Below are 22,359 nucleotides of genomic sequence, written 5' to 3'. Positions count from 1 at the left end.
TCTTTCTGAAACTATACTGTTTCGATTGGATTCCTCTGTACTCTTTATAAAATGACCGGTTGAAACAATATGAAGTATAAAAAGTTCATAAAAAGACATAGTTCCTCTGTTTTCATCCTCAGATGGAGGTGGGGATGAAATTGATGTTGCAGAAGAAGTTGATCCATATGATTTAATGGATCCAGTTGATATCCTGTCTAAGATTCCAAAGGATTTCCAGGAGAAATTAGAGGACAAGAAATGGCAAGAACGTAAATCAGCTTTAGAGACCCTAGAGGAGCTCTTGCAAGCTCCTAAACTTGAAAATGGTGATTATGGGGATGTTGTTCGTGCTCTAAAAAAGGTGAGTTAATTTTACTTAAATATCACTATAATATAACTCTTCTCAAAACTAATTGTTTTCCAGTTTTGTCCTTGGCTTATGGGCAATGATATATTTCAACAGTTCAGAGCAATACTATAAGTGGCATTTTCAAATTTTCATAAAAGTAAATTAGTGTAACATTTGAAAAATGCTATTTGTGATAGATAGTATTGCTCTGAACTGTTGATTTGTGAAGGAATGGATTTTTAAAGCTGTCTGCAGTAGAAATTTATTTATTTATTTATTTATTTCCACATTGGAGCACGTAAATCAAACCCAAATATATTTATGTTAACAAAGAATTAACTGAAGATTTAGCTTGCATCATCTTCCTTTCCCAAAATCTCTTCATTCTGGCTGACCTGGGTGCCCTTTCTTCATCAGATATGACATATTGTTTGTGTTGTACAGTTTTTAATGACAATCTTATTTGTTTGTTCTTGAGAATCCTTTTTTCTTCTCTATTTTCAATTTGCTTCATTGTAATATTCAGCTCTTCTAAATCATTCTGAACTCCTTTAAACCAATTATTTTTTGTTTTACTTTTCCAAAAGTAATTGAATAGTTTTTTATTATCCTGTTATCATTTAATCTAGAAAGATGACAGAAAAAGGCAATTCTTCTTTTTCTCATTGTATCTATTATAGATTCACTTTCCCTATAAACCACTGCATTAGGCAATAATCTCCATTGTCCATCCACCTGATGTTTTTTATTAATGATTGTTCTGAGTATCCTTCTGTCAACCTTTTGCAGTGTATTGCAGTTGTTCAAGGGAAACTACTCAGAACTGTGTATAATTTTGTTTAAAATAATATTCTTCGGGATAAATATCTTTACTGAAAAATTTCTTTGAACAGTACAGCAGAAACTAGATTATCTGGACATTACCTGTATTGTCACTTAGCCGGACATGAGTAGCCCTTGTCTTTTCTTCTACATCGATAAGTTAGGTAAGTTGGGAGCAGGAGAGAGAGTGATATTTGCTTATTTACATCTCTGGTAAGTGCCAGCTAGTTTGTGGATTCTCGGTTGTTTTGTTTAGTGTTCCATGTGAGCATTATCAATTTCAATGCGGAAAACAGTTGTGTTAATGATCAAGGACAGATTAGTGATTGGGGATCATTTAAAGGCTACATAATAAATTATATTGTACCTATTGAATACTTATTTTATTACATTAAAAATTTGAGTGCTATTGTCTGGAGTTCTGTTTATCTACATGATCCCTAGTACCAGTTACTGTACTTTGAGAGTTTCTACTCTACTTAATTCAGAAAGATTGTATGAAAATACTGTTCATAAATTACCAAGTAAAAATGAACAGTGAAACAAAACCAGTTGCTGTGTCTGCTATCGTTTTTTGCAGATTAACCTCCACTTGATTAAGTCTGAATTATTTTTCTAGAGAGATGCATCTTCGTTTTGTCATTTATGGCTGCTGTGGACATAGTGATCAGTCATATGTATTGAAGTGAAAATCAGTAAAATTTTATTCCCACATTAGTGTATATATCGTGTAGGCCACTACTGTAGTAAACTGTTACCTGGGCATTAGTCTTTTTCTTTATATTCCAACACCTCTAGTGTAGTAGTATGACTTCTCTCTTCTCTTCGAACCTCTGCATTATGATATCATGTGCTGTAGTCTTATTGCAAGAATGTTTTCCCACCTTCATTCACACCAAGTTGGAGTTTCATTACATTGATAAGCACCCGTTTCCTTCTACTAGTCATACTCGGCTTTTGAAGTTCTGCTTTGATTAGTGATGTGACTAATATTTTCTTACCCAAATTTAGTGTTGGACCGATCTAGAACACTAATGTATATGCTCGTCTGGTTATTCGACTGGTCTCTCACGCTGACCGTGCTAGACTGCCCCCCGCTCCACACCGCTGTGACATCGGCACATCATGTGACTATCAATAAAATCTTCTCTTTCTCCCCCTCCCTCCCTCTCACCTACGACCAGCATATAAACCTAGCTCACTTAAGTAATGAAATGTCAGTTTCCCTGTGATGAGGTGCTCGGACCTAAAGCAGTAGTTAGCTAGTTCTCCTCTACATTTCCATTTTCCATCAACATGGAGAGAGAAGCTCTTATAAATATTTAATGGTTTTTTTCCTTCAGATGTGATATTCAGTAATACTGTAAATCATGTGTTGTGATCTAATGCAGGTGAAAGCTTGTTTGTCATGAATATTTATTTACATTCACACAAACTTATTTAAGCAAGCCATAGCCATTACAGTGTAATGAAAGTTTACCGGTTGTTTGTCATCCTCTTCCCATTTCTACCCTTTCTGTATATCTCCCATTTGCTTATATCTGTCCCCTTTTCTCTCTTTGTCATGTAATGTTACTTGTGTGTATCTTGAAATAATGTAATGTAAGGTTGAGGGAAGTTTGAGAAACTGTCAGGGCCAGTAAGCCGAGTTCATACTTACTTTTCAATGGAGGTTAAAGGTTTATTTGGCTTAATGTCATGTTCATTGCAAGCTTTTCCATTAGTCGAACTTGGGGCAAGTTCATTCATTGTGATTTGGTCTTACATTATTTAGAATTCATGCTTTTATGAACGTGAATTGATAGCATAGGATATATATCCTATGCTGTTGATAAGTTATTAGATAAAGCGCAAGTCATTATTATAATATGCTAGGCCATTATTAAAGTATTTCTGGTTGTAACTTTATTCTATGTCTTATCATAGGTTATATAATTCTCGTAATGATCTCTTTTTTTTAGTATGTGCAATGGTCATGTAAGCATTCATATTCTCCTCGTCAATCAGGTTATACTCTTGTAAATTTATCTTGAGCTATTCTTTTAAAACAACATGGGATTGATAATAATTCTGGCTGTGGATTAATCTCTGTATATTTTCAACTATATTGAAGTCATTTCCTAGCAAAAAATATGATGTATTTCGTAAACACATGATCATGTTACTTTAATTTTTTTAACTTCCTTGCTTTTGTACTTACTCCATGGTCCCTAGCTCTTGGAATGTCGGTCTGTTTTCCTCTACAACTCTGTGAACTAGTGTAAGAATTCAATTACAGTTTCTTCTGATTTCTCCATAAGACATGCAAGCCATCTTGCTAGGCAAGTATTTTATGAATTGCCCCTTTTTTTTTTCTATAGGTACCTTCTTGGGCTAAGTGAATTTGATATAATATTCTGTGTGATCCCTTCAGAGCTGCCAAATACTACAGATTTTCCATAGTTTTTAGGATTTTCTGTTATATACTATAACAATAAGGAAGTGGTACTGATTATTACGAATTTCACGAAATTTAAATGCTCCTTATAAATTGTCCATTTTTTTCCTCCGCAAACATGAGAAGAAAAAGTTTTATAGGTTGGAGACACTGTGTTGGACATTAGCTCGTGAAGTAATATGATGAAATAGTGACATTCACACCTTAGACAGCCACTGTAACATCTTGTAAATTCTCAACATATGTAATCGGTTTCTGTTTATCTCTATGATTTAGTATTGTACAGAAGCAGTGCATTTACAACAGTAGTTCCATAAAAAACATCTGCAACTTGGTGGTATCGTCTGATGGTATTTCTTATTGCAGGGTGATACGAAGAAAATGTCTGTAATATCTATTTCTGCTTTCATTTTATTTTATGTTATTACTAGACCTGGGTTTTTAAACTTAAAAAAAATTGGTTTTAGGCCCCTAAATTGGATAAGTAGACGACATTAAAATACAATATACACTTAAACTGTAACTTTTTTAAAACTTTAAGAAACGTGTTATACCTATTCGTAACAGAAATAACTGCAAAATTAAGACAATTAGACATTTATCAAAAACAGTTACGGTTTAAAGTAAAACCTGCCTGATTTTCTAGGTCCATACTTAAATGCCATGTTGTGTATGAATAATTTACCTCTCTTGTACTGACACCCTGTATTACTAATGCGGACACACCATAGCCACCAGAAACTCCAATTCAACCTCTCCTGAAGGACACTTCTCAAAAAATATTTGTTTCCTGTACAGTATTCACTTAGTATTTGCACAGGTGGTACTTCGAAGAACTGCAGGCACCATAACTTGTGGTGCAGGTTGCGCACATTCTTGGAAGTTAACACTAAGCTCCCGGAAGTTGTGTGATCTGACATGCTCGATAACGCTGGAATTTGTCAATTACTTTTACTGTAATTGACCCGTGGGATTTTGATGTGCTTTGTTTAAATTAGTAAGTTGGTGTATTTTAACATGGCTCTGAGGAAGTTTTTAACTCTGAAAGAAAAAGTAAGTATAATATACTATCATAAACATGTGAAGTGTGGTGCGCGTAAACTGTCCGGAGTGTTACAGATTGGAAAGACACAGGCAGCTGAAATTATGAAAAATCAAGAGGAACTAGTGAAAGAATGTCCCTATGTCAGGACCAATGATACAAGCAAAAGCGTTAAAATTTGTGGCAGAATTAGGTATTGGAGATTTCAAAGCCCCAAATGGTTGGCTAGGAAGATTCAGGATGAGACATATAAACTTCACAGCGTTTGTGACGAATCATCTAATGTTAATATGGAGATTGTTGAAAACTGGCAAGCAAAAATACCTTCAATCATAGACTGGTATTCTCCGAAAAATATTTTGAATGCCGATCAAACTGGATTATTTTTGTCTGCTTTAGCTCACAAAACTTTGTGTTTAAAAGGAAATCGTCATACTGGTTGGAAAGTTGCGAAAGGTAGTCTTACAGCCTTGCTATATTCAGGTACGAGTTGAGAACGGGAGAAGCCCATTGTAATAGGCAGAACGGCTAAACCATAGTGTTTGATGGACGTTATGATGTTATGAAATTTGGCATTGAATGGAAAGTAATAGGAAAGCATGGATAACCAGGGAAAAAATGACAAGAGTTGCTAGGGCAGTTGAACAGAACGATACGCCAGGAGCAAAAAGTGTTGTTATTCCTCGATAATGCAGCATTGCGTCCCAATGTAATTAAGTTACAAAATATGAACAGTGTTCTCCCTAGGACCTTTCTAATGGGCCGTTTTCACTGACCGCCAGGCTGTCGTAACCTAGATACCTGCTAGTTACATAATATTTCAAGTTGCTTTACGTCACACCGACAGATAGGTCTTTTTAAAGTTAAAAACTTCATGATCGTTCCGTATTGAATAGAGAAATAAGATGATGTACAATATTAGAAGGATCCACCTTTCAATACATCATTGTAAGTTGAACTAAAAAGAAGTCACAACTTGTTTATTGGGACCGGTTTCGACACATTACAAGTGTCATCATCAGCCAAATAGTAAAGTAGGGCAAGATATAAAGATCTTAAAACAACTAATACATTGAACACAGGCAAAAAATTAACATTGATTCATATCGTAGCAATTCAGTTAATGTCCAAAACACAATGATCGCAGTCAAGAGAGTAAACAGAAATCATTGTCTTGCGCCGAAAACAAATATAGTTGAAGTTCACGAGCAGGTCAAGTATGCACTTATGTAGAGTCGTTGCTAAACAGGTCTTGTAGGCATTTGTTTCTCAGGCCGAAGAGTAAAAGGTGACGTAATTGAAGTCTTAGGAAAACAGTGTAGGATTTAACTTCGTCAAATTCAAAGTAGATATATAAGTTTGAGAATAATTTAAAACATTAAAAAGAATAAAGCCAAATAAAAATATATTAAAAATAGGAAGAAATAATAAAAGAAAATAGCAATGTGAGGTTCAACTCGAAACAACTTGCCGTAATAATTGATAGATGAATGGGAGATGATAAATAGAGAAAAGGTTGGGGAACGTTTATTAGAGGGTGGTGGTGGTGGAGGTGATTATTGCTATTAGAGGAAGTACAAACGGGTAAACATCTTCTATATAACACTAAACCGAGGAAAAAAGAGGAAGAGGTCCGGCACTTCGAAAAATGAAGATATTGGTAAAGGGAGACAAGGGCCACGAAGGGCGTGAAAATGAGACTCCCTAGCCCTCGCAAACCTAATAGCGTCGGGGTCGGAAAAGAACAAGAGTTGACCAAGATAGGTCGGACAGGATAGATGAAAGTGAGGAGCCTGGCACAAGTGGAAGCAATGCCAGGACTCAGCTAAGGGCCCCGTGGTCGCCAACCTACGCTCCGAAGTTCAGAGCCCCTGGGGGGTTAGAGAGTGGGAAGGAAAGGAAAAATGGAAGGGATCCGATATTTCGAAGAATGAAGATATCGGCCAAAGGAAGACAAGGGCCACGAAGGGCGTGAAAATGAAAGACTCCCTAGCCCTCGGAAAGTTAATAGCATCGGGGTCGGAAAAGAACAAGAGTTGACCAAGGGAGGTCGGACAGGATAGATGAAAGTGAGGAGCCTAGCACAAGTAAGTGGAAGCAATGCCAGGACTCAGCTAAGGGCCCCGTGGTTGCCAACGATGAGGTAGGAAAGTGCTAGGAGTGGCAAGAAAGTGTCCGTGGCCTTAATTAAGGTTTAGCTCTAGCATTTACCTGGTGTGAAAATGGGAAGCCACGGAAAACCATCTTCATTGCTGCCGACAGTAGGCTTCCTGCTGCGTGCTTCTAACTCGCTCGTTTCAAGTAATATTAATACATATTTCAGTCATTGAAAACCTGCTACCTGTTTTCCTGTCAGTGACTGGGTGAGGCATGGAATGAATGAAGCCCCTATCTTGCAGCGAGTGCCGGGTTCCGAAGGATGACTCTTTCCTCTGCGGCAGTGATTAATGACTGACAAATGAAATGAAATGATAATGAAGAGTGTTGCTAAAATTAAAGATGACAGGAAAAATGGAGTACCCAGATAAAATCATGTCGCCCCTCCACTTTGTCCAGCACAAATCTTGCATGGAGTGTCAGAGCCTTCTATTGACTTTGATTGGTGAGAGGACCGTGTAAATATCTCAGTGTGTCACTACGCCGGATGTGATTATTGTTGTTTAATTAACAGGGGATGTGAATGGGCGTACAAAGACTTTTGTGCTTTGACAACATATCAAGGAACCTTCTTTCAATCTTTGAATAGTGAGAGGCTATATACATACTTCAGTGTGTCACTGTGCCAGTTTTATTATGCCATTGCTCTTTTGTTTTGACGGTTTGTTTGATACAGGGTGTGAATGAACGTGTAAAGACCTTTAATGTACATATTTCAATGTGTCACTTTACCAGTTTTAATAAATGTGTCCTTGCTCATTTGTTTGTGATTTGTTTTATGGCTGATGATGACATTTAAATGTCTGAACCGGTCCCATGTTGAATAAATGTTGTGAACATCTATACAACATGTAATTAGTATTGAATAGGTTAAACCTTATAAATAACTCATCTCTGTGATCTCAGTTCAGTACGGAAACAACAATGAAACTCATATCTTTGAATTCAGTCACTCTCGTCAGAAATCTCGAAACCATCGCACATAAAATACACTTTGTCTATCACTTTTTGACACTTGTCATGGTACAAAACATGACAAAACTGTCATTCGATCCACTTGGCTCCATTCTTCTTCCTGACGTCATCTGCATAAAAATGTCCACATGCCTCACAGTTGTCTTTGACATTTTTTTTCCAGACGTGGATTTCAGCTTGGGCCCAATTGTGGATTTCATTCCTGACATTGATGGCCTGTTCTGGCTTGGTTAGCCTGGTTAGTTGAAAGTCTGAAACCCAAAGATTGCATTGTTGTAAAATAATTTACTATTTTAATTTCTAGTTCAGATTCCATGACAATGGGCTTTCCAATTTTAGCAATGGTCACACACTGAGGATCAACTAAAAATTTAACAATAATCCTTGAGCGTGCTCCATGGGATTCCAAATTGTTTACTAGCTTTGTAAACTGTCCAGCCTTCGTCCGTAACGAAATGCAACGCTTCTTTCATGCTTTCAGACTTGTAGGAGAGAGCCACTTTACTCTTCTTGGGCGCAGTCACCACATGCAAAGTCTGGCTCCGTGGCTAATTGGTTAGCGTGCTGGCGTTTGGTCACAGGGGTCCCGGGTTCAATTCCTGGTAGGGTCGGGAATTTTAACCATAACTGGTTAATTCTCCTGGCACAGGGACTGGATGTATGTGTAGTCTTCATCATCATTTCATCCTAATCACAGCGTGCAGGTCGCCAATGGGTGTCAAGTCAAAAGACGTGCACCTGGCGAACTGAAGTCCTTGGGCACATCCCGGCACTAAAAGCCATTAGTCATTATTACCACATTCAAAACCTAAGAAGAACGATCATCTTGCCAAGCTCAAAGACCTCTTCACTGTAGCACGATTTGTTTGTAATGTTTAAATCTAAATTATTAGTATCGTATCTGTAACTCTTGTTAAAACCGAACATTCAGGTTAAAACTGCTCTTAATAATGAATTAAAATGCACAACACAGCTTTCACTACTAAGAAAAGGTGTGTTGACACTTCTATCTTTCACAAATACTCTGTAAAATCTCACACAGGTACCCACTGAGGTGTTAGCTATATTCTAGGAGTCCTCCATTCTTCTTCTCCTTGTTTTTTCAGTCAGTTAATCAGTCAATCAATACTGATCGGCATTTGGGGCAGTTGCCCAGGTGGCAGATTGCCTGCCTGTTGTTTTCCTAGCCTTTTCTTAAAGGATTTCAAAGAAATAGGAAATTTATTGAACATCTCCCTTGGTAAATTATTCCAATCCCTTGGTGGTGGAGTTTGGAGACATTTGGTTTCAAGCTACGCCGTGATATCGTAAATACAAACCATCATGGCATTACTTGATATATGTCTCAAGTATTATTACAATATTATAAGTCCACCTGTTCAATACAATACTTGATATCACGGAGTTACTTTCTTACCATATGGAATGACTACGTCTTGAAGATGGATTACTGTGGTGACAATTGTGTGGAAGCATAGTCACCTTCCTGTGATTCAGATTGCGCATAAAACTTCAAGCTTTTTAATATTGCTGATCATCAATCTAAGTGATTAATAGTCCCGGTATGAAACAAGGGGAAAAGGGCCTTGTACAGTCTGTCTTTGTAGAGGCACTTGGTTAGTTATGACTCTAGGGGCAGAATTCATAGACAGCACTTATGTATAAGTGCCCCTTATAAGCCAGGTTTCATTTCATATTACCTACTTAAGTGTCCCACTTATTGCTATAAGTGGACCTCCCACACACACTTAAGTGACTCACTTATGTTGCAGCAAGATGTAGGATGATTTTGCTGAATGTGTTGCATTTCATTCACAGAACACTTTCCGAGAAAAAAAATTGTAGAGATGGAAAATAGTGTCAAAATGTAATGTCGCCAACAATTTAAAGAAGGTTTCGTTTTAGAGTTATGAATATTCTTGTTCCTTTGATTGAGAGAGTGAACAAAACCTCCAGAGGACTCGCTATCTCACCATCAATGAAGATATTGTTTTGAGATTTTATGCCACTTCTAAATTTCAGGTTATTATTATTGATATTATTATCACCATCATCATTACTGGTATTTCGCTTAATTAACTGGAAACGTGCTACAAGTTGTAAGTTATCAAGACTGTAGGCCTATGGAATAATAAAGAACTATACTGAGTTATAAGAAAAATGAACGTGTTGCACTACTACCATTTATTTTAGGTTTATTTGTGCTAATTATATCAGGTTAGTCAACCAGTCGTTTGCCGGTATATATAAGAAGTTTCTGAAATTATGGCATCGCACATCAAAACATACGAATTACATTTTATTGGGGAAGTAAGTAGGCCTATTACAACGTAACGGCTACGGATATATTTGTCAAATGATTAAAAGTGTTCTAAGGCTAGGTATTCTGCATTTGGATGAATATTTGTATAGGTTCAAGTGCCTGGATAACTATAAACATATTATATTAAGAAGAAAGTTAGACTCTGGGCGTTTTCGTAGTTTGCATTGTCCGCAGCAAGTTTTTCTCACGTCATTCATATTCTGATGAGAAACTGCGTCTGTCTACTTGTTCTATATACTGTGCATGTACTGTACTTCGACGGAAGTTCTTGCAGGTGCTGTCTCAGCTCGCTGTTTTGTTATCCATTCTGATAATCAGATCCAATATAGACGACCTTTTAACCTCAAAAGTTTTGCGTGCGTGCGCGCGATGTCCTTCGATAAACTAAACACAATAGATCATCCCACTATTCGGTAGCCAGAACTACACGATCCAGGAAGCATGGGCATAATGTACAGCATTGCCACATCTCCAGTGATACTGTATCAGTGAGTGTGCTCTATAAGTGCTGTCTATGAAATGTAAACTCGTATAAGTGAATACTTATAAGTGCTCCCTTATTACGTAAGGGTTCCACTTATATATAAGTGCTGACTATGAATTCGGCCCTAGGTTGCTTTCTCTTTTGGGATTGAAAAAACCGGATGGTGGTGGCAGTTAGCAGCAGTAATTGATCCAATAACGCAAGACAATCAGAATTATTTCTCGTAATATTCTCTGTAGTGCAGTCTTCAAATGTGAGGTGGACTTCAAAAAAGAACAATAATTAGCATAAATTGATCGTCTATTTCCCTTAGGATTTTGGCTAAAGATAGTGTAAATTTGTTTATAAATAGAATCAGTAAATCTGTAAATTTTGCAGTTGGATGGAGTGGAGCAGAAAAAGCAACGTTGACATAAACTAAATTTTAATAGCAAATAAAGATTGCCTCGAAAATTCAGTGTACAAATGCGAAAAACTTTGGAGGGGTATAGCTGAGGTTCACATTTTTGTGTTGGTGTAAATATAGTAATCGTAATGTATGGCTCCTCCTAAGCATCTTTTTTTTTTTCCTTCGCGTTTGTACTGGAATGGAGCAGGGTCTGCTGTTTTGCAGGCCAATCTCCACTTCATTATGTTGAGTGCATCGTTTGGAAAAAAAACCCTGTGAATTGCAAATATTCACCATGAATCTGTAATAATATTAATAACAGTATCATTTAACTAATTGAAAGATGAACCAAGGCCTTCTAGATATTCCTGGGTCATGTGATAGATCTCCCCTTCTTTTAGTCTGTTGTTTTGAGTTCCTTTTGCAAGGGTGCTCTAGGTGAAAATAATTAGGATATTGGTCTATGTATTTGTATTTAATCAGTCGACTTGTGATATATGTGTATACGTATATTTTTTCAGGTTGTATCTAAGGATTCAAACATCTTAGTGGTTACATTGGCAGCCAAATGCTTGGCATCACTGGCAAATGGATTGAAGAAACGCTTCCAGCCATATGCTTTAGCTTGCATCCCGTGCATTTTGGAGAAGTTTCGGGAAAAGAAACAGACAGTTGTGACTGCCCTGAAGGATGCTATTGATGCCATCTATATTAGTGTAAGTTTTCTTGTAATGTCTATCTGTGTAATTGTCTGTTACAATGCAGGTATTATGTGCATTATGTAGCTCTCTTATTTTATTTGTGATTGTTTTCGCAGAAAGTGAAATATAGTAGTTTCAAGACCACTATTGACAGATTATCTTAGCCTTCTGAATATTACTGTTAGGCTCTGCATACAAGATAGTTTGGTGAATTCAGGTTCCCAGTGTGTCCTACCTGAACAATACCTATGTGTATATATAGTTACTTATCATATGTGACATGATATACTTTATTTGTTCCTGAACATTTTTCCAAATTATAATTAAAAGAACAAAAATGCTTCAGATTTGTTTCTTTTAACTGTTTTGCCAATCACTCCCTGCCCATTGTACACAGCACTGCCATAAGTTCTGTCAGTACTTTCAATGCATATAACTACTAAATAAAACTATGCAAACTCATTAATTTACATATATTCTGATTAAACACAAAAAGTGCTACAGAATGAACACCCTCTTATTCGAAATGATCACCATGTGCGGCAACACAGCTGCGAAGACATTGAGGCCATTCATAAATAGCTGCACGAATCATGTCCAGTGGAATTTTTTGACAGCTCGCGTGATTTTTTTTTTTACATCTCTATTACTGTGCCTTTTTTTTTTTTTTTTTTTTTTTTTTTTTTTTTTTTTTTTTTTTTTTTTTTTACATACTATTGCCTCGAGCTTCTGCCTAATCCAGTGGGTTGAGGTCCGGACTTCCACCATGCCAGTCGGTAGCAGCGATGAACCGTGGGACATTAGTTGCCAACCACTGCTGTGTCGTTCTTGCTTTGTGTGCAGGAGCGCTATCCTGCTGAAAAATCCATGTTTTTCCTTCTAACAACTTTGAATTGATATGTGGTATCACCTTTTCCAACTTTGGTAGACAACTGAAGAAGTTTTTACTCCACCTTCGCAAGAATGCATCTCTGATGCTCTCTGCCAGGAAACCATCCACCATACCATGACAGAAGCAGTGTGATGTCTGCGCTGTTCACATGGAACTTTCTCTTTTGATTGCTTGGTGGACCCTGCGTACGCACAATCATTTTGCTTGTTAAACAACTCTTCCACGGTGAATAATTTTTCATCTGTGAATAGGATCTCGCGATACTAGCTCTCTGGGATCAAACCCAGTATATTTCCTTTAATTTTTCAGTTAGTAAATGTCATGTGTATCTTTTATATGCCCTAACATATTCGTGACAAAGTTCGTGGAGATGTACCGTATTTCACGGCATAATCGTCGCACTTTTTATACCAAAATTTTCGAAAAAAATTGTAGGGTGCGACTATTATACGATGAATATTTAATACCAGTATTTGTATTACTCAAAAAATGTATTTATAACTAAATTGTATTTGATACAAATTTAAGATGCACGTAATACTCGCGTTTATACATCAAAATAATTAAAATAGTCTAAAACAAAATTCATAATTTTTCGCAACAATTCGGCGAACGTTTTTCCAACCTGAAAATAAAAATGAACGTATTAAGTTAATTTGTCATTAATTTGAGTATTAAAGTTAAAATATTACACTTGCAAAAAATTATCGCTTTGTTGTGAAATGCGGACTTACCTGTACGCAATTTATTCCAAATCTTCGGTGTCGCTATCGCAGGTTTCGCTATCTGATGCGCCGTCCTCGCCTCTGTTAATACCAGTATCAGATTCTTCGTCTCCCTGCCACACTGCGTCATCTTCGGAACCGTCTAGTGCATTCGAAATCCCAGTCCTTTTGAAGCTCTTGGAGACTAGTTCAGGTGGTATAAGATAACTCTTCTTCACCCACGAGCATAACAAGTCCAAGGGTGGACGCCTGATATTTCCGGCGGGCGTCAATTGCTGATCGCCGCTCATCATCCACTCGTAGTAAAATCGACGTAAGTGGTCTTTAAAGGGTTTATTAACACATACGTCTAGTGGCTGCAAAGCAGATGTTAGGCCACCAGGAATGACTATCTGTCGTGTCTTATTTGTAGTGAGAATTTGCTTCACTTCGTTCACGAGGTGACCTCAGAAACTATCTAAAACAAGCAGAGCTGGTTGTTTTAGTAGTGCACCAGGTCTTCTATTCCACACAGTTTTAACCCAGTCCAGCATGAGTTCTACGTCCATCCAACCCTTTGGTTGCACTCGTAAATGAATTCCACGGGGAAACTGTATATTCTTAGGCATCGTTTTCCTCTTGAAAATGATGTAAGGCGGCAACTTTCTCCCGTCAGCTGTAATGGCTAGCATTGCCGTGCATCGCAACTTCTCACTACCACTGGTTTTCATTAATACACTCCGTGATCCTTTTAGCGCAATAGTGCTGTTGCGAGGCATATCAAAAAAGATTGGAGTCCGATCGGCATTACCGATTTGAGAAAGCAAGTACGAAGTTTCCTTGCGCAAACGTATGACAAATCGGTGAAAATTTACAATCTTGTCCGTGTAAGGTATCAAATAGTCTTCATTATTATTAGCAGAGATTCTGAAACCAGTTGCTGAATTGCAAGAACTTTCCTGGATCAGACATGGACTCTCACAAGTTGGTGGTTATGAAATGCTGTCTGACATCAAAGATATCGAAAGAAAGGAAGGAATGTGAGGAGATGGAATCTAGACAAGTTGAAGTTCAGAATTGTTTCATGGAATATGTTAAACAATGACTAAATGCAAAGGTGAAGGGAACAATGGATTATAGTGGATAGATGTGAAGAATGACATCAGGGGGGCTGTAGAGTTTGGAAAGATAGGCAAGATCAAGTAAGAATCAGTGGATAACTCAGGAGTTATTAGACCTGGTTGATGAATTGCAAAAGTACAGGAATGCAAAAAATGGGGAGGAGGGGCAGAAGAAAATACAGGGGATTGTAGAATGAAGTAGATAAAAATTGCAGGATGGCTAAAGGAGAATGGCGTGGAGAGACTTGCAAGGACATTAAGGTTGTATGATAGTAGGAAATGTAGATGCTGCTTATAGGATAATCAAGGAAACATTTGGGGAAAGGAAAACAAGGTCTATGAATATTAAGAGCTCAGATGGAAAACCACTGCTAGGGAAAATGGCAAGGCAGAAAGATGGCAGGAACATATTCAACAATTAATTTTATCAAGGAAAAGAACTAGATAAGTTTCTGGAACGAGAAGAGGATGTTGATGAAATGGGAGACCCGATTTTGAGGCCAGAATTAGACGGACCTTTGAGAGACTTCAATAGGAACAAGACACCCACCAGGAATTGATCACTGACTGACTGCCACCAGCATGGCGAGGTTATTCCATTTAGTGTGCAAGATATGATACAGGAGAAGTGCCATCCAATTTTAGACGGAATGTTATACCTACCCGAAAGCAGGTACCAAGCAAGTGGCCGTGCGGTTAGGGTCGTGCAGCTATGAGCTTTCATTTGGGAAATAGTGGGTTTGAATCCCACTGTTGGCAATACCGAAGATGGTTTACCGTGGTTTCCCATTTTTCACACCAGGCAATTGTTTGGGCTGTACCTTAATTAAGGCCACGGAAAAAACAGTGCTGACAAGTGTGAAAACTACTGCACCTATAGTTTAGTATCTCACACATGCAAAATCGCACGTCTTGTTTGCAGAAGAATGGAAGGACATGTTGAAGCTGAGTTGGGAGAATATCAGTTACGCTTCAAGTTTTATGTGGAAATACGTGATGTCTTCCTGACTTTGCATCTGATCTTAGAGGATTAATTTAAGGACAAGCCGATGTACATGACATCTAGTAGATCTAGGAAATGCAATTGATAACGTTGATTGGACCACGCTATTTGAGATACTGGCATTAGATACCGAGAAAGGATTATATACGATCTATATAAAAACCGGTCTGCAGTTATAAATATAAATGGCTATGAAAGAAGTAGCAGCAACACAAAAAGGAGTGAGGCAGGGCTGCCGTTTCTCCCCTCTCATTTTCATTGTATGTATAGAACAGGCATTGAAGGAAATCTAAGAAGAATTTGGAAAGGGTATCATAATCCAAGGATAGGAATAGGAAACTCTGAGATTTGCCGATGATTATTTTATCGGAGTTCACGGAAGAACTGGAGAAATTGCTGAATGGTATGGACATAGTCTTGGAGAAGGAGTTCAAGATAAAAATAAACAAATCCAAACAAAAGTAAGGGAGTGAAGTTGAATGTAGCGAGGTGATGTTAGTAAATGAAGTCTTAAAGGAAGTAGACTAATATTGTTGTCTAGGTAGTAGAATAAGGCAGAAGTAAGGAGGACATGGAATCCAGACTAGCACGAGCAAGATAGGCCTGTCTTTATAAAAAGAATGTGCTCTCCTCGAACATTGGTATAGGAATAGGTAAGATTTTTTTTGAAAACTTACCTGTGGAGTGCCGTTGTATGTCAGTGAAACATGGACAATAACTAGCATGGAAAGAATGAGAATAGAATCTTTTTGAAATGCGGTGTTAACAGAAGAATGCGGATGGTGAGATTTGTAGATCGAATCATGGGTGATGTGGTACTGAATCAATTTTGTGAGAGAACGATTTGGCAAAATTCAGCATGAAGAAGATCAAGAGAGAATAGGAAGGACACATATTAACCCTTTTAGGACTGGGTCAAGGAGGGTGCACCTAAGAAGACCAGCTGTTTTGCATGTGGTATGGCGAAAAAGACCAAGGCGTTCGAGGGATATTTTTCCTATCTCCTTTCAGAAACTCCTAACTTACTCTGTAATAAAGGTTTCTTAATGATTCTTTTTTCAAAATCTAAAAAAAAGAACCCGTTTTCCTATGAGATGCAAACAAGGGCACTTTAAACAAAACTAATATTTTAAAATAAACAATATTTTATATATACACTAAAAATGTTTTTAAAATGTTGAAATGAAATATCTGTAGTTTATAAACTAAGCAAAATTTATGTGTGGCAAATGTATTATTTACGTTCCATACTTCATTTTCCATAAACCACAATTTTTTTTTGTAGTTCAGATTGAAATTAACAAAATATTGTTATTGTCCACTTGATCTGATGTCTAAAAAAACATCGCAGTAAGCACACATTGTTTGCCTACACATTGTAGATACAAAGTCAGAACCTCTGAATAACACACCTACAATATGACACACTGAAACTGACCCAATAAAGTTATAAATTATATCCTACCGAGCTCGATAGCTGCAGTCGCTTAAGTGCGGCCAGTATCCAGTATTCGGGAGATAGTAGGTTCGAACCAGACTGTCGGCAGCCCTGAAGATGGTTTTCTGTGGTTTCCCATTTTCATACCAGGCTGTACCTTAAGGCCACGGCTGCTTCCTTCCCAGTCCTAGCCCTTTCCTGTCCCATCGTCACCATAAGACATATCTGTGTCGGTGCGACGTAAAGCCAATAGCAAAAAAAATTATCCTGTTTTCAACGCTTATAAAAACTTCTTTACAAATATGTTGTGCAATGCACACACCATTGCATCCTTGGCATTTGGTACCCAGAGTTCTTCAGCTATAAGGTTCTGTAAGGCTGGTTTCACACCAAACACGTCCAATCACGTCAAGCCCGTCCAGTCACGTCTATTCCTTCAACAGGAAAATCCAACACTGAAATCTCCCTTTGTTTTAGGCTACCACAGCTATATTTCATTCACACAGACCACGTCTGTCAAGTCAAGGTTAAACCAGTCCCGTCAAGTGGAAGGGGAACCAAACCGGGCTTGATTGTGTTGCGTCAGTCCAGTCCAGTCTCATCGTTTTAACAACACGAGTCACATTCTGAGCAGTGTAGTTAATTTAGCGCTTTTTCCTTTCGTTTTGTGCATGAATCTTGAAAAGTGGATTTTCTTTTACTCAATTTTCTTAAACATCTGTGCTTTGTAATTATGTTAATATCACTGTAATTATGATATTTATCTGAAAATAAAATCATTTGTATTGAAATTATTTTGTGTGGTGTAATAAATACTAATTTGCATTAAAAGTAGTATTTGTGTTAACTTACCTTAAATATATTGCTAGGCGAAGCTCTGGTTGTATGACCTTTCGGTTATTAGTTTTTTGCTTTCCAACTTCCTTTCGAACCAGGTCATTAGGCTTCACAAAACTTTTATATCTCATTCGGAATAAATTATAAAATTTGAACGGATCGTTCACCAAGTCGGGAAACAAATGAGAGAAAGCACCATAGATATCCCTTCTGAAATAAATCGGATGAATCCACGATCGTTACCTTGCTTCTTTTTCGGCAAACTATCCAGTGCAAAACTATAAATTTAACTAGCTCACCTTCCATTTCCAAGGCAGAAGAAAAACAGAATTCTATCCACACCTTGTCCTTTCTTTTGGGGATATGACTGGACTGGACGTGCTTGGTTTGAAACCACAGGATTTAACAAGACGGGCTTGGCCTTGACGGACCTAGATACCCAGACGTGACTGGATTGACTTGTAAAGACTTCCTTGGTGTGAAACCAGCCTAAGGGTTAAGGATAAATAATATTTTTTCAAATAATTTTGTGTGGCTATTTCCAGCAGAGTGCAGCCCTTGTAAGGCAGACCCTCCGATGTGGGTGGGCAGCATCTGTCATGTGTAGGTAACTGCTTGTTATTGTGGTGGAGGATAGTGTTTTATGTGGTGTGTGAGTTGCAGGGATGTTGGGAACAGCACGAACACCCAGCTCCCAGGCCATTGGAATTAACCAATGAAGGTTAAAATCTCCGACCCGGCCGAGAATCGAACCTGGGACCTTCTGAACCGAAGGCCAGTACGCTAACCATTCAGCCAACGAGAATAATAATACTAATGACGATGGTGGTGCCGATGATGATAATCCTATGACGTGAGGCGGCAGGTAACCTAGTGCACTCATCTCATTTTTATTGTGTGTTTGTTTGCTTATTTATGGTATCTCCTTTCCAAGTGGATAATTATTTTGAGGGTTTTCCGTTTCGAGTGATACAGCCATCGGCTTTGTAAATGAGTGTTTCTCGTAAACGTATGACAAGTTGCAAATTGTACTCACAACTCGACAAGAACTTTGATGATGACTTCTTAGATGATTTATTTGATTTCTGGAAAGGATATATCGTAAGTGAGGAAACAAACTATAAAATTGAGAAGAGTACACTGTGTTACTTGCCGCCACACGTTTATGTTGAAACGGCAACAGCAGACTGCACAGCTCGGCGATCAGGTGAGCACGAGGTGGCGCTGTGCATTAGATGTGCTGCACTGTACCTGTTGGTCTTGACTCTCATACTCAGTCAAACGTTAATGTAACAGTCCCAAAAGATCTTAGAGACACGTAATATAGCGTCATATTTTTCATGTGTTAAAATATTTGGCCTACAAATATCCTTTTATTCCATTGGCGAAATATCGCCGGCTGGTCTTTTTATCCAGTGTGACCATTAAAAATATATCGCCTGTTGGTCTTTCTCACAAGGATTTTCACTGACGATATGTCGTCAGCTGGTTCTATAAGTGTTAAGGCATCCAGGACTTGTGCAGTTTTTTAGGAAAGTGTAGGTAGTAACAATGGTTGGGGTAGACCAAGGCATGGTTGTGACAAATGTATTAAGGTAGATGTAGTAGTTACGTAGAAATGAAAATGTTAGCTCAGGATAGGATGGCATGGAGCGCTGTATCAAGCTGATCTGTGAACTGATGACACAAAGAAAAGGATGAAAGTTTTTTAAATTGGAAACCTCGTTGGTGAAATTGGGATGATCAGGTGGTTTAATACTTGCCTTAAAATGGTGATCATCAGGGTGAAATTGTTATTTTTTCATCTTGAAAATCAATGGTAAGGCCCGGTTTCTTCAACTGTATGATAAATTTTACTTAACAAATGTTAACTAACAATTGTTATTAATTTAACACTTTGTTTAAAAGTACCCTGTTTCACGAACACATGTCCAATATTTGTTACGAAACAATTGTTAAAGACAAATTAACACATTTCAGTGAGATTTCTGAATGCGTTTGGCAGTGAGCGTCTTTTGTTTCTTTACATAAAGTGCTCCGAGTGGTGTGTTGAAATAATATTTTGTCACACAGCCACTGGGTTGACATTATTATAGGTTATGGTTAGCGGAGACCGATAAGACGTAAACATGTTAAGTAAGAGGAACAAAAGCGTTATGATGAATGCGAGTTTTTATTTCATTTAATTTTAATTTAAAATTATGTGAATGTGCTTTAAAATGAAAGAACTGTTATATCACAACATTCGATATAGCCTATTCTTATATTCTTATCACCGGGAAAATGTGATAATTGATGTGTTTTGAATGGTTTTTGGCCATTATTTTATTGTGGGGAAAATAATATAATGCCTTGTTAATGCTGCAGTGGCAGCAGGAATTGTTTGCAGGATTCTACACACTTTTTCTTGCACTCATGAACATAGTCGCCTACAATTACATTAAAAGTGTCTCAAGCGTAATATATAACAAGTAGAGCCCAGACCCTGTGGTCAACAGATTTCCCCGAGCTTCAAGGTACCTGTGGGGAGACACTCAACGGTAACTCGTGTATAAAGGTTAAAGTCAACACGCTTTCGTTTTCGAAAAAAATGATGTCAGATGTCATTACACAGAATCCGCTTCGGACAAAGTGGAGGTGGTAGAATAAAAGGCGAACAGATTTTACTTAAACATGTCAGGTCCGCAACCTAATAACTTCTGAAAAATGGAATCCCCGATTCCACAGCTAGGCGTATATACTTGGGTGTTACATCACAGCGGAACGGAGTGGTGGCCAAGTGGGCACCGTACTAGTCTACGAACCTCGTAGACGTGAATTCAAGTCTCGTCGCGGCTATGATTTTTGCACAAAATAAATTAATATGTCTGCCTTTGTGGTGTAGAGGTTAGTGTGATTAGCTGCCACCCCTGGAGGCCCGGGATCGATTCCCGGCTCTGTCACGAAATTTGAAAAGAGGTACGAGGGCTGGAACGTGGTCCACTCATCCTCGGGAGGTCAACTGAGTAGACATGGGTTCGATTCCTATCTCAGCCATCCTGGAAGTGGTTTTCCATGGTTTCCCATTTCCCCTCCTAACTTAAGGCCACGGCCGCTTCCTTCCCTCTTCCTTGTCTATCCCTTCCAATCTTCCCATCCCCCAGCAAGGCCCCTGTTCAGCATAGCAGGTGAGGCCGCTTGAGCGAGGTACTGGTCATCCTCCCCCGTTGTATCCCCGACCCAGAGTCTGAAGCTCCAGGACACTGCCCTTAAGGCGGTAGAGGTGGTATCCCTCGCGGAGTCTGAGGGAAAACCGACCCTGGAGGGTAAATAGATAAAGAAGAAGACAACGATTAAATTAATATTTGAGGGAATGCAAGATAAAAATTGGAGCAAAAATATTACGCAAATTGCAGTGCTTTTTTTTTTTTTTTTTGCTAGGGGCTTTACGTCGCACCGACACAGATAGGTATTATGGCGACGATAGGTTAGGAAAGGCCTAGGAGTTGGAAGGAAGCGGCCGTGGCCTTAATTAAGGTACAGCCCCAGCATTTGCCTGGTGTGAAAATGGGAAACCACGGAAAACCATCTTCAGGGCTGCCGATAGTGGGATTCGAACCTACTATCTCCCGGATGCAAGCTCACAGCCGCGCGCCTCAACTCGCCCGGTAATTGCAGTACAGTTTATTTTCTACCTGAAATTAATATAGGCCTAAACGTTCTCACAGTTACTGCTGGATCTCTTTGTATATACAGTATATATTAATTTTGAGGTAGAAAATGAAATTTGATTATTCATTGTATTCGCATTTTACCTTCACATTCCTTGAAACAATGATTTAATTTTTATAAAGAAAGTATATCTAGGGTGGGACTCAATCTCCAGTCTTTGCGGTCCGGAGACTCGTACGATGACCACTCGGCCACTACTCTACTTGTTGAGGTTGCAACTCTTCAAGTATGTAAGTGTTGCATTAGAATCGGGGGATTCATACATTTTTCGGAAATTATTGGGTTGCAGACCTGACAAGTTTGAGGAAAATGTGTTCGCATTTGAGTGTTCTATCACCTCCATGTGGTCCGAAGCGGATCCTGCCTCATGATATTTGTCCTCACTGTTGGAAACTCTAACCTATTTTCAATATCGTCCAGTTTCTTGTTCATTATGGCTTTGGTAATTAGATATGTATATCTTCTGACAACTCTATAAAGTAGTTATTTCTTAGTATGGGTCGTCCTTTGCCTTCTTCAGTTTATAAATACTCTTCATACAGTAGTAATCTTCAAACTTAGGTCTTCTACGTGCCTCCATTTTGAAATTTTAGCAGTTGTTAAGAGGTTTAACACAGGGCTGCTGCTAGGTTAATTTAACACAAGTATTAACAATTTGTTATAGTTAACAATCCTTCATGAGACGATCCTTTTGTTAAATTATGTGTTAAGTCTCCTTAACAGCAGAGTTAACACTTAACATCCGTTCAAGAAACCGGGCCTAATTGTATCAACTGAAGGAATGTTAAAATGCACAACATTCATATTATGTTGTCTTGCTGATTTTTTTCCTACCGCTTTTCCTTACTAAGGTAGGTGGATCATCTCTGAAACCTTACCTTATGATAGAATTTTGCCAATTTGTTCAGTGAGGGGCTGAAGGGGTTAGCCCTTTACAGTTATCAAACACTCATATAGAACTTCAAAAGAATGCACTGACATATTATGCTAATA

General features: G+C 38.2%; 1 protein-coding gene across 1 annotated transcript in view; it reads left to right on the top strand.

The window, feature by feature from the left end:
- Positions 1–22,359, top strand: part of msps (msps cytoskeleton-associated protein 5) — a 414,143-nt gene that overhangs the window by 73,330 nt on the left and 318,454 nt on the right. The window contains exons 7-8 of the mRNA XM_068226728.1: positions 123–343; positions 11,481–11,675. Of these exons, the coding sequence (XP_068082829.1) occupies positions 123–343; positions 11,481–11,675 (416 nt within the window). The remainder of the gene's footprint in view (positions 1–122; positions 344–11,480; positions 11,676–22,359) is intronic.

The sequence above is a fragment of the Anabrus simplex genome, chromosome 3, assembly GCF_040414725.1.
Source record: "Anabrus simplex isolate iqAnaSimp1 chromosome 3, ASM4041472v1, whole genome shotgun sequence".
NCBI classification, from domain to species: domain Eukaryota; kingdom Metazoa; phylum Arthropoda; class Insecta; order Orthoptera; family Tettigoniidae; genus Anabrus; species Anabrus simplex.
Note: the sequence above shows the minus strand (reverse complement) of the source record. Positions and strands in the feature narration are given on the sequence as shown.